We start from the raw sequence: 12,354 nt of genomic DNA on the forward strand, positions 1-12,354 counted from the left end.
AGCAGATGACGCTATTTTCTCTCTGTACTAACAAAGTTTCCGTCTTCTGGAGAACTCTGCAGAGTACAGCAAGACCCAATCTATCCTCATGAACTGATGGATGCTGCTGAAGTGCTGAGGAGAGGAAGGAACGCTTGTCTCTGCGTTGGCAGAAGCAGCAGTAAGTGCAGTCATAAGAACAGAGTGTGTCTCTCTCTCTCTGTTCTGCCATGGAGAGAAAGGAAACATTTTTCCTGCTTCCAAGGAGGCACATTCCCTTCCCCTTTACTAATACAATCACTTCCTTTCCCCACAACACCCTCAAACATTTAATATCAATAACCTTTGGAGTTAGACACCAGTAGACCCTAAAAAAGAAAGTGCAATGGAAGAGTACAGGATTTCTTGAAACATGACTGTCTGCTTCACAGTATACCAGATGTTTCAGAGCTCTTGGGCAGATTCCTTGTAGCCCCCACCACCAGTAGTAGCCCTTTGCACCAACATTCCCATTAGCAGATCCCAGCAAAAGTTGTCTTCAATCAAGGTATAGCCTAGCTTACCCTTGGTGCTGACACCGATGTAGTTAGATGTGTGTGTCTGTGTCCTGTTTAGGGCATGCTCAGGACTGGTGGAAGGCTCAGTTTTCAACTCCATAGATATGCAAATCCCTACTGACAGCAAATACAGCACTAGGGGATATATCAGTTGTCTGACACGGCTCCCTTCCAGAACAGCAGAGAGCTCTGACTTCTAGGGCTGTCCAAGGCTTTAGTCACCCTAAACGTGACTTCCCAGAGGACTGCTCTACCTGTACAGAAGCCACCTTTTCCAGGAGGTAACGCGAGACAGTACATCAGCATGCCTCTTCTGCTTGCTGTCGCAGCCTGGGCTGCTGCAACCCTTTCATACCCTTTCAGCAGCCCTTGCGGGTCTCTGCAGTGCCAGATCAGCCCTCCAGGATGTACTCTCCCCAGGCTTGTGTAGGGCCAGGAGAAAACTGACAGAGCCAGCCAGCTGTTTGTGGGGCCACGAGCACTTGTACACAGAGACTTTGCAGACAAACACCCCAGCATTTAAAGGTGGAGGGGGGGGAGGGCAGGAATAAGTGTCACAAAGTTTCTATACTGTCCACATAGAAGACTTTATTAATACTTTAAACTGAAGATAAAAAATAAACTATGCAAAACTTCAGAGATATTCTAGCAAAGACACACAAGCCTCTAGGAGCTTGGGGGTTGCCTGTTCAACCACTATTTTACTTCTGGCTCCATGTCTTTTCCCATTGTCACTAGCTTGCTTGCCTTGGCAGTGGGACATCCTTCAGGAAGCCATTCTTCTTCCTTTTTGATCTTCTTGGTCATTTCCTTGGCTTTGGCAGTTTTCTTTTTGGTTTTGTAGAGGGAGGACTGGAGGAAGCCCATGTCTGTAAATGGGTCACCTTGCCTCAGTTTCCTGCAGAACCAAAAGGGTTAGATTGAACCATCAAGGTACTTGTTGAAATCATACACATATTCAGTCTCTAAAGTTTCTGATTTTAGTGAAATGCTTCTGCTATAGGATGACTGAGTGGTACAGTTTGTTCCTTGTCCAGTACAGGAATAGCTATATCAGTAGAGAGTACCTTCTGACCCAGTGTAACCTACTCCTCACAAAGTTCAAACTCTGAGACTTTTCAGGGAAAAGAACATAGTATTACCCAGTAGCACAACAACAAAGTCATCATTTTAGGAATTAAATGGTTCTGTACAGTAGCCATTGGATGTACTGAATCTACAGTTTCTTATGGAAAAGATGCAGCTACTTGTTTAAGTACTTGTATCTGCCAGAAAAAGCGAATACAGATAGAGCCTGCTCACAGGGGAGAACCCTCCTCAAAATCTTGCACTTCCTTCATTGAAACCCAATTAAAATGGAAGTATTAGTCATTGTATAAAACTTCAGATGTCACAGAATGGCAGAAAGTGAAATTAGGGCTTTCGCTTAGCTGTCTTTATTTAGCCTGTATTTTATCCTCACGCTAATCCCTCACTAGCACTGGAGTACCACAGATGCAGTCTGCTAAGAGATGTGCTCATTTCAGGGAGGGAAATAACACCTTTGGTAGCTTGTTACCAGAAGCCTACACATGCATCTGTGCCGATGCAGAACTGTTTTAACCGCAGTGTGGTAGAAGAGGACAGGAACAAAATGACAGAGGGTCCAGCCCTGGAGAGTGAGCACATGAGAGCAGAGCAAGGGTTGCACCATGGGAGGGAATAGTTTAAAGCCCAACCTGTTGAGTTTGGGCTCTGCATAGCAGGCTGGGTTCCGTCTCCGCCTGGATGAGCACCCTGACACTTCTTCCAAGCTGGAGGAAGACAGAGTCCTGGCATTGGTCAAGTCCTGTAGTGGCCTGATCTCTGCAAAGGGAGACATTCAAACTTGAGTTAATCGAAGTGTTTCCAAATCATTTCCAGATATCCTAAGAAACACAGCTGCCAAATAGAGAAGGGCTGCATTACCAGGTTTCTCTGAACGCTGCACAATTCTGTGTCAAATCATATTCCCTCTAAACTCAGGAGACCATTTTTGTTCAAAATCACAGACCTGCTCCTCAGAAGCCAGCTCATGAATCAAATTAGGTTCCTCACTGAAAAAATACAGGTCGCTAATACTGCTAGTATCATCGGGCCCTGATATAGTAGAAAAATGATACAAAAATGATAGTTGTAATGCCCAGGACCTTACAGCCTGGAGGAGAAGGGAAGCTTATGGCACCCAAACAACCTACCAGACTTCCAGCAAGACACAGGACCCTGTCAGTGTTTACCACAGCTTTCAAAATGAAGTCAGCCAAGAGGGGGAAGGCAGAACAAGCTTCCTCCCTCTCTAGAGCCCACTCTAGCTGTAACAGGCCTGTTTGTCAACAGCTGCAGGAAGGAAAAACCCCACACAACAACTCTCTTTACAGAGTATCCAATAACGCCAAGCTCCCAAAAAGGCTCAGCTTAACTATTGTATTACCAGCCAAGGGAAATACCCTCCTAATCCTTTAAAAAACAAACAACCCTCAACCAAGAGAATTTAGGTAGCTCCTGATGAATTTCCTTTGAAGATATCACCTAGAGGTATAAAGTCTGAATCCTTGCAACTCTAACCATTCCACACCAAAAACCTGCCATCTTCATCATATTTTGTGCCCCAATAATGCTGACTGTAGTAGGCAGGGTCAGCATCAAATTATACTTTTCAACTGCTTAAGTAGTTAATTTTTCTAAATTGACAGGCATGCCTTGTAGATAGCAAGAGCAGTAAAACAGGACTGGCAGCACGTGCTTCTAGTCTTTTCCCAATATCCACACGTAAACAAATGACCAGAAATTCTTACAGGAATGCTGATAAACTAAAAGCAAATGCAGCCACAGAAATGACTGGCCAGCACAAGTGGAAGCATAAATGGTATAATGCACACTGATCTTTAACTCCGAAAAATGAGAGGAGGGGAAGAAAAATATAAGCACTTGCTGCGTGGACTTTTGACACTTATGTCCAAACATAGGTCTCCTCCCCAGCCTACCACCTACCGGGTTCCTGTGAAGGTGGGCTCTGAGAACTTGACTCAACCTGGTTTCTTTCCCCAGATATTTCCTCTGCAGTCTTTTCTTTAAATATCAGGGACCTTTCTGGCCAAACAGAGGATTTCTCTGGCATTTTGTTGCCCTTGGTACTTAAGCTCTTGGAAACTGGTATATCCGTAAGCCTGGAGCAGCCAGGCGAAGCTGCAGAACAGGTCACAGAGGAGGATTCAAGACTGTGTGAAACATCCATAAGATAGTTTGTAAGCGATATTTCAGCTATCTGCTCCTCCAGGAAGGCGTCTGGCTCAGACAGCAGATCTGTAATGCAGGAAAACTTCCCCATCAGGACAGTTTGCTTGGATGCAAGTTCCACTGAACTTCCAATGAGTGCCTTGGCACTGTCACTTTGGCTGGCCAGGGAATCAGTCTCTGGAGGACTAGAGGTGTTCCTCTTCCTCTGAGGCTTCGGTTTGGGACAAGCCTCTTTTTTCAAAGTATTCATGTTGTTGTCAACTTTAGCTTGTCCCTTTTCTTGAAGGCCCCCTGTCTGTTTTTTATTGCTCTGAGCAGCTACCATCCTCTGAACTCTGGGGATTTTGCTAGCTTTGCTCCCAGGAATACACCTGGGAGGTACAATTTCACCCCCTTCAAAATCTGCCTGGACACAACCCAAGTTTCCTAAAAGATCCAAAGGACAGACAACGTAAGTTTTCCTGCTACCTTTCAGATTACCTCGCAAATCCTTTGTGCTCTCCTTAGCTACTCCTTGAATATCTATACATGGCCCAAAACCATCAACTTCATTTCTCTGATCACTACAACTGTTTTTCCTGACAGTCTTCTTCCTGCTTGTCTGGCTTCTTTTAGGCTGTTCTTCAGCTTTGGCCTCTGGTATTTTCATGCTGTTTGGCAGATTCTCCTCACCAGAGTAATCTCTTTCCCTAATTACTCTAGGTTTTCTGTTGGTTTTCTGTCTGATGCTCTTTGTGCTCACACTTGAGTCCTCTTGCAAAGCACAGGCACTTGAGGTCTCTTTCCTCAAGAAAAGTGAATTTTGTAGACTGGAATCATCCAAGGGAACTTCATGACTTGAGAAAGTACGAACGTGGCTTTTTGACAAGCTATCCATACTTTGGATCTCAAAGACAGCTTCCTTCTTAACCTGTTGCAGTGAGTCACCACTTCCAAGACTGTGCAGCTGTGCTGGATTCACCACATACGTCCTTCTGAGATCTTGGACTCCATCAAGAGAGCAGGAACATTGCTCCATGCCACAGCCTCTGTTCTTTCTGCTGAAAGCCCCCATGCAAGCATTCTGCCTCATCTCAGAGGCTTCAGACTCACTAGAACATGTTGCAACTTTTGGCTGAAGCTTCTTCACATTTTGAGCACTCTCTTCACCTTGAGGTAGATCAGGACTACCTTCTGCATTGTTTATAATTGCATTTGTTTTCTTTTTTCCTGTGTTTGCTTTTTTAACAGTTGTTTTCTCACGAGTTTTACAATTACCTTTGCTTTTAACCTTTACAGGAACAAACTCAGGGACTTGGCTATTGTTAGGGTCCACTTCAACACCACACCCAGTTTCTTTAGCCTGTGGCTGATCACAGAAAATCTCTTTACCCAATGATTTTCTATCAGGAATAACAGTGGTTTGAGTAAGTGAAACCAGGGAGCTGGGAGATTTCAGCTGCTGCTGTGTGTTGCTGTTGCTGGAGCTGCTGCTGTCCTTTGTGATACTCCACCGAGCTGCCTGAGTGGAACTGACACATGGGAAGATATCCACACCAGAAGATGGAGTGCTGGTTGCAAACAGGGTGGAACGCTTTCTCCTCTGAGTAACATGTCCTTGTGAGAGACGATCAAAGAATTGTTTTACCATCTCATCACCCTCAGATGAAAGAGGATGACTTTCCCAGGCAAGCGGTGGCAAATTGTTGGGATTTTGTTCAGCGGCACACAAGCCCTCTGCTGGAAAGACAAAATTCATTCCTAAGACTGAGAAATGCAGCAGGCAAATGCCAGCTTTCCCTATACCACTAAAACCCATGCCCCACACACTGCCACAAATCCAGAGCATAGAAAAAAAGTATGATTTTCTCTCTACAGGGACTCCCCAGACTCACTGTGTAACATAATTGCTGAGCTGGCTCCCCTCAGAACAGAAGGGCAGCCCAAAGCAAGATCCTTTAACCAGTCCTAATATTTAGGAATGCTTACGATCTGTATGAGTGTTATTACTGATGTGGCAAATCCACAAGGAACAGAAGATGTGCATCTAGTCAGATTCTGCACCTTCAGACATTTCTGAAAATCTTATGTAAGTTCAGTGCCTATTACTCAGAAAGCCTGGTGAGTGATCTTGACCTATTGCAAACATGCCAAACATCCCCACCAAGACATCCCGTTCTGGGATATATGTAATTCTAGCGACATCAGCATCACTGAAGCATACAGTTCCTAACAGTAATTAGGAGCTGTTGGAGTGATGGTTAGGAGCTAAATGGAGCTATGGCACTGCACTCATTCATTTCTGAACACAGGCATGCAAGTCATACCAGAACTGCAAAAGATGCAAATTTACCTCCAAAGATGTGAGAGTCAAGAAAAGCCTCTTGTGCTTCCATTGCTTTAGTTGGCTTCTTCCCGTTCTCTTCCTGGTGGGACTGAGGCTCCTCAGCAGGCCGTGGTGACAAAGTGTCTTTGGAGGCAACAGGCACAATTTCCAGGAGCTCCTTAGAAGCAGGTCTCTGAAGATCTAGTAAGGATGTCTGTACTGCTATGGAGCTGCCACCTTGCTGTCCTGCACTGCGCAGCCTGGAAATGGGCACCCTCATCGGCATCCCTGCAGCCCTGGTGAGAAGGAAGAACAGCAACGGAGGAGGAACATTCCATACCTGTGACAGGCCCTTGAATCCAGCAGAATAGCTACAGCTTTCGCCTCCATCATGAGTTGTTGAAATACATTTCCGAAGGCTTCAAGTGCTGAAAAACACACTGCCCAGCCAGGACAGATTTCCCATTTTTGTCCAAGCACAACTCATAAGGAAAGCACACTGCTGCAGACACAGAAGCAGGAGAAAAAAAAAAAAAAAACCACTGAGGCAAGAAGGAAGTAAGGCCTTTCAGCGCACAGGTTGCGACTGCAGGTTCACTTCGCTGCGGAACACCAACACAGCACCTTGAAGCTATGTGTGTGGGCAGCTCCAAGGGCTCCCCTGTGTTCAAAGGGAAGACTAGACAGAGGAGAGACAGAACTTTAACACAAAGTTTACATCATACAAGCAGATGACTATTAAGCATTTATATGTAACAAACATCAAAGCAGCCAGCTATAGCACTCACTCACTCAAGGGAATCTTGCCATGCTCACCAGCTACAAAGGAAAAACTACCTGAAAGCTATGTGCTTTCAAACAAAGGAGAGAGGAAGACCAATTTATGCATAGACTTGGCATCAGAACAAATAAGAAAAGGAGTAGCAGCAGCAAGACACAGAGTAAAGGACAACATCAAGCAGTGGTGGTTTAGAGAAGACATCTCATGTAAAACAGACAACTGGGCTCACCCATAAAACACAAGAGGAAGTTTAGCATATCAAAATTCAGAACGAGCTTGGTGATATCTGACATTTCAAGGCCCACCTGACAAGCTGACCATCTGCAATATCATCGGCCCAGCTATCTTCAGTCATGCTGCTCTTCTGGCCATTGGACAAGGATGCAGAACTTGTATGGAACTGGAAAGCAGAGAAATAGAAGGGTGGTTTAAAGCTCTTGCAATCCTCTGTGCAGGAGCCTGCACAGAAACAGCAGAAGCTCAGTTTCACCCTGGAAAGTATGTCAAATACTGCTGGTGACCCTCTCCCATTTAAAATTGTACAAATTATGGAATAAATTGCAGCAGAGTCAGATTCTGTCTCCACAGGCTTAATGATTAAGTTAAACTAGTTCAGATAATCTGAGACTAGGAATCAGGAATATTTTCCCATCGACCCATGAGACAACACATAGAGAAAGCGTCCTATTCCTGATCCCAAGTTGTCACGGTAACATTTGAAAAAAGAAATTGAAAAGAAGTCACAACCTGTCATAGCAGAGGAGCCTACTGGCCAATACAGCTAATGACCCAGAGGGCGGCATTTTAAAATTTTAGCCTTTCCTACAGAAGAAGTTGCGCTGGAAATCATTAACGCCAAGATCACACAAGGACACAGCCAGCAAGAAGACAATTCAAGCAAGAAGAAAAACAGTTGAAGCATCAAACACTGAAGTGAGCAGGCAACACAAAGCAAAATACAGAGACGAACACATCCCCCTTCCCAGAGCAGTATGCTCATGGTTCCCATGGTTTACCTCAGACAGCCGGGCCATCTTAACTGCAGCCATAAGGTTTTCAAATTCTTTCAAGGTGTTATTCTATGTTGAGGTAATAAAGAGAGAAAAACCATAAAGTCATTAAATCAAAACATCTATTCCAACAAGGATGCTGGTAGCCAGAGCAAGGCACGTTCTGGGGAGAAGACAGCTTGAAAGAAAGAGTAAGCAAATGAATGGTGACATTTTTCATATGCAGAGCATACAGACAGTCAGTGACAGCTCACTCCTCCTAAGACTGAGATGCTAGTGCTGCATACCTTGCCCACCACCCCCCCGCCATGCCAGCCACACCGTTAGCGCTGTACCAGGAAGGAGAGCTTGTGCCGCAGCACAGCGTTCTGGAAGTGGCACTGCTCGACCTCCTTCTGTAAGATGGTCTTCTCCTGGGTGAGCCGCTGTGCATTGGCTTTCTCTGCATTGAGGGCCAGGGCCAGTGCTTTATTGTTGTGCTTTAGGGAGATTTTAATAGTGGAGGAGTTGTCTGTAAGCAACAGAGAAGTATTGCACAGAGTCAGAATCCAAGGTCTCATCCATACCTCTTCCCTCATCATACTTCTTCCTTTTCCCAGAATAGCCTCCCTCAGGCTCAGATCTCTACAATTCAATAGCCCCCGCACAAAGTCAGCAGTATAATTCCTTCCAGCAACAGAAGTCTCCAGAGAACAGCAGGGAAAACTTTCCATAATAACCTGCACACTTCAGATGGACACCCTCTCCATCCTCAGTGGGTCACAGTCAGCCAGCTACCACTTCAATTCTTAATGAAAAATTGGTTTATTCTTAATGAAGAGGCAGTTCAGGTGCTGAGTTTAGAAAGATATGCTTCTGACTTTGAACAAGTCGCCTATAACTCGGAGTCCTCATCTCCAACCAAAAAGAGGGAGAAAACCTACTTTCCTCTGTAGTAGCCCTTGAGCAGATTTAGATCCATGTTTCCCAATTTCAAAACAAATAAATAAAAGTAACAGAAATATCCAGCTTTCTCAAGGTAGTCCAAATTATCTCATACACTATCATTGCATTGTTTCCCCCATAAAACAAATCACAGTTGGGCTAGCTTCTGCACAGGATTGCATATATACTAAAATACTTTCCACACCTCTTATTTTTGCTGTTTGAACCCTGAGAACTTGCTTACCCAGACACAGCTGTCTAATGCCATCTGAGATGCTGCCAAGCAGCCTGTGATGCCCCCGGCTGCTGCTCCAAAAGTTCTGCTTTAACCTGCCAGTCACAGATACCTCAAACACCTTTGGGCACCTCAAGTGGCACTTGCAGGGTACTGAATTCTCTAGAAACCCAGAGGCAGAGAAGCAGCTGTTAAATATAAGCTCTGGGTAAGAGACAGCCATCCACCACCACAACCAAAGGCACAGTTATAAGCTGATGTAGCTGTCAGGCTCTGTATATGCTGCAAGACAAAATACACTCACTAATTATTTTCGTTTTGATTTTTGATGCAAGCGAGGCATTCAACTTTGCAGTCCTCAAGGCACCGTTTTTCTTCTCCCGCATCCGCTCTCTTACACCACTCAGGCTGAAGAAGGATGTTTCAGAAGCCTCGCGAGATGCCATAGCTGGAGAGAGTGACACCAAGCAGAGTTAGCACCCGTACTCTTCCCTTCAGCGAGTACTTACCAGCCAAAACTTACACTCTCCCCGAGAACCGTACCTGCGGCCTCACCCCCTACCCCGCTGCTGCGCCAACCCCCGCAGGGAGGAACGAGGCCCAGGGCGGCCGCAGACACCCGGCCACACCTCGCCCCGAGCTGCTCCCGGGCACGGCGGCCGCCCTGGGCTGCTACAGCCCCTCCACCACCTCCCGCACACCAGCGGCCCCTCAGCGCGAGCGGGGCGGGCAGACACCCCCCCGCCTCACCTGCTTGCGCTGCGAGCCCCCCGGAACGGTGGGCGGCTGCCCGTCGCCGCGGCTGGAGAAGTAGGGAAGGGGCGGAAGGAAGCCTTGCCCGCCGGGAAACTTTTGAATACAACCGGGAGGAGGGGTAGCCCTTTCTTCGCCCCGCCCCGCGGGATGGCTGCGGGTCCAGCGGCCTTTTCCCTTTCCCTGTTGCTCCGCCGGGAAGAGCAGGGACAAGACCAGGAGCGCACAAACTCTCCATCACCGCTGCCGGTTGTGTCGGAGCGGGGACGTTACTTCCCCCGTCCCTCGGGACGCGGGCGGACCTGCGTGTGTGGAGAGCCCGCGGCACCCGCGCTCTCCGGTCAGGCCGCGCCGCCATTTTGTGCCGCCATGTCGGTCGGGGCCGCCGCCGAGGGGGAGCTCTCCGCACGGGGAAAGAGAACCCCTAAACGCTGCCTTCCCAGCCGCCACGGCCCCGCCGCCCTTCTGGCTGGAAGGCTGTACCTTTGAGGCCGCGCTTGTGAGGCGCCCCTGCCGCCGCGGGCATGCAGAGCTAAAACGCTCCTGAAACGCCTCAGAAAAGCCCGAGGGGTGTTCTGAAGGACAAATCTCACCCAAAAGTTAGGGTTAGAATTCAGCACCTGGCTTGCAGCTTTCACCTGTCAAAAGGTGACATTTTACAGTCTATTAAAAGTATTTTTTTTAAAGTAATTTACATTTCAGTCCAAGATAATGCATTGCTTTCCAGACACCTTTGAATTTGTCAAGAAGTTGACATTACACGTACAGATCATCGAATCATAGAATGGTTTGGGTTGGAAGGGACCTTAAAGATCATCTAGTTCCAACTACCCTGCTGCGGGCAGGGACACCCTCCACTAGACCAAGTTGCCCAAAGCCTCAATATTAACAATGTAACAATGTTAAATATTTTAAGGAAATTACATTTAAGGAAAAAGCAGCCAAATAGTTTGCAGAACAGCACCTTAGAGTTGAGGTACAGAGGGAATTTGCAATACAGATATGAATGTTAGCCCTTTGCAAGAGTCCTAAATCTTGTACCCATAAACAGTTACTCCTGTTCCTATTTTATATGGTATTTGTTAACACATTAGCTGATGAGCATTAAATCATGGGAATTACTAAATAAGTTTATTCCTTCTGACTTAATTAAGTAGCAGATTGACAAACATCCTCTATACCAGCCCTGAAAATCAGATCTGCAGTGGATAACAGTGCTGCAGACTTGCCTGTTGCTTTATTTCTTGCTCTGGGGAACCTGTGACTGGCATTAAAAGTGCTCTTGTGTGGGGAAAAGACTTAAGTATCCTTCTCTAATACAAGTTCTGTGCTCCATACATGACATTCCATAGTTCGAAGAGCCTAAACTTGCTCTTACTAAGTTACTTTACTATATTTATTAAACACACTGGTTAGCAAATTAAATTAACAGTGGACAGCTTAAAACCAGAGACCCTTTCTCACACAGCCCTATTTAAACAGCGAAAATCTTTGCCAGGTTATATTGCATAAGTCAATTACTTAAGTTTCAAAAAGTGATTGGACAAGTTTGTGGAAGTAAAAAACAAGCAAGAGTTATTAACTGCCAAGACAATACTTTTTGCTCAAGAAGGTCCTGAGCTGCAAATCAGTGGAGAATGGGGAAATACACTGAGAAGGTTTGATGCTCACTGGCACAGCTCTTCCATCTCTTCCCCAGGCATCCACTAGTGGCTGCTATTTTTTTTCCCCAGGAAGAGCACAAACACAGTATCACCCCCTCCCTGCCTTGCAATGATATAGAGGTGTTTCTTGGTTTGGGGAAAATAGCGGGGGCCACTTCACCTCAGGGCTAGGGACCAGCCTCATTTCAGGGAAGTCACTTTCTTCAGCAGGGTATCACCCTTGCCAGATAATGGAAGAAGAGTTGGGTTAGCAGGACTTTGGGGCAGTCCTGGCATGGCTGCGTTCACTTTGTGAAGGGTACTTTTCACACTGACCTGGCCATGCCAGCGCATAAGCCCTGGGTAGGTGTAACTGAAGGAAAGGCAGGCAGTAGTTCTGCATTTCTCAAAGCAGAGCAAACAAGCAGCAGCTCTACTAGAGGCACAGGGTTGCCATGATGCCTGCCAGATGGATGCTCTCAGAAATCAAATCCAACTTGATTATAAGCCCTGCAGCTAGAATGAAAGGTGGGGAAATGCTAAGCCTGGTGCTCCTTTTGCCATAGAATTAATGAGAAGAGCCATAGGCATCTAATGCTGCTAGGAGGGGCCATTCCCAAACTCCAGCTCTCCCTCAGTGGCTGCCCACCTGACTTTGCACTGCTATGGCAAAGACACAGTAGGTGGCAGAACCATGTCTACCACCTTTACCTCTTGCACCTGCCTAGGCACACACCTAAAGCTTGGACTTTGGAAAGAGAGCAGTGAAATGAAGTAAGGAAGAGAAAGCACAGCACAAATTCTGTTAATACCAAGTAGGCTTTTTCCTGGAAAACATCTGTGTCATGATAATACATTTGATTTTGTTTTCTTAGGCCATCGCAAAGGCAACATTATGATCATGTCTCATAA

The 12,354-nt window shown here is 46.3% G+C and overlaps 1 protein-coding gene across 2 annotated transcripts; it reads right to left on the reverse strand.

Annotated features, from left to right (window-relative positions):
• Positions 1–1,105: 1,105 nt before the first annotated feature.
• On the reverse strand, positions 1,106–10,169 carry SGO2 (shugoshin 2). Of its 2 annotated transcripts, none has more exons than XM_054830809.1 (9): positions 9,797–10,169; positions 9,351–9,494; positions 8,223–8,398; positions 7,894–7,956; positions 7,183–7,277; positions 6,124–6,392; positions 3,546–5,510; positions 2,255–2,381; positions 1,106–1,434 (listed from the first exon to the last, which is right to left on the reverse strand). In XM_054830809.1, the coding sequence occupies exons 1-9, from the start codon at positions 10,155–10,157 to the stop codon at positions 1,233–1,235; spliced, it is 3,402 nt and encodes a 1,133-aa protein (XP_054686784.1). In that variant the 5' UTR covers positions 10,158–10,169; the 3' UTR covers positions 1,106–1,232. The 2 variants fall into 2 exon arrangements, with proteins under 2 accessions (XP_054686784.1, XP_054686786.1); XM_054830811.1 differs by having other exon boundaries at positions 1,115–1,434; positions 3,546–5,507.
• Between the last annotated feature and the right edge of the window lie 2,185 nt (positions 10,170–12,354).

Source organism: Grus americana, chromosome 6, assembly GCF_028858705.1.
Source record: "Grus americana isolate bGruAme1 chromosome 6, bGruAme1.mat, whole genome shotgun sequence".
Taxonomy (NCBI): domain Eukaryota; kingdom Metazoa; phylum Chordata; class Aves; order Gruiformes; family Gruidae; genus Grus; species Grus americana.

Bases quoted from the DNA above. Each gene is read 5' to 3' on its own strand.
- SGO2 (XM_054830809.1), bottom strand. From the start codon at position 10,157: ATGGCGGCGCGGCCTGACCGGAGAGCGCGGGTGCCGCGGGCTCTCCAC. The intron at 7,957-8,222 runs GTACAGCGCTAA...ACCTCAACATAG, and splicing joins GGCACAAGCTCTCCTTCCTG to AATAACACCTTGAAAGAATT. The intron at 1,435-2,254 runs GTTGGGCTTTAA...TTGGTTCTGCAG, and splicing joins GCAGAGCCCAAACTCAACAG to GAAACTGAGGCAAGGTGACC.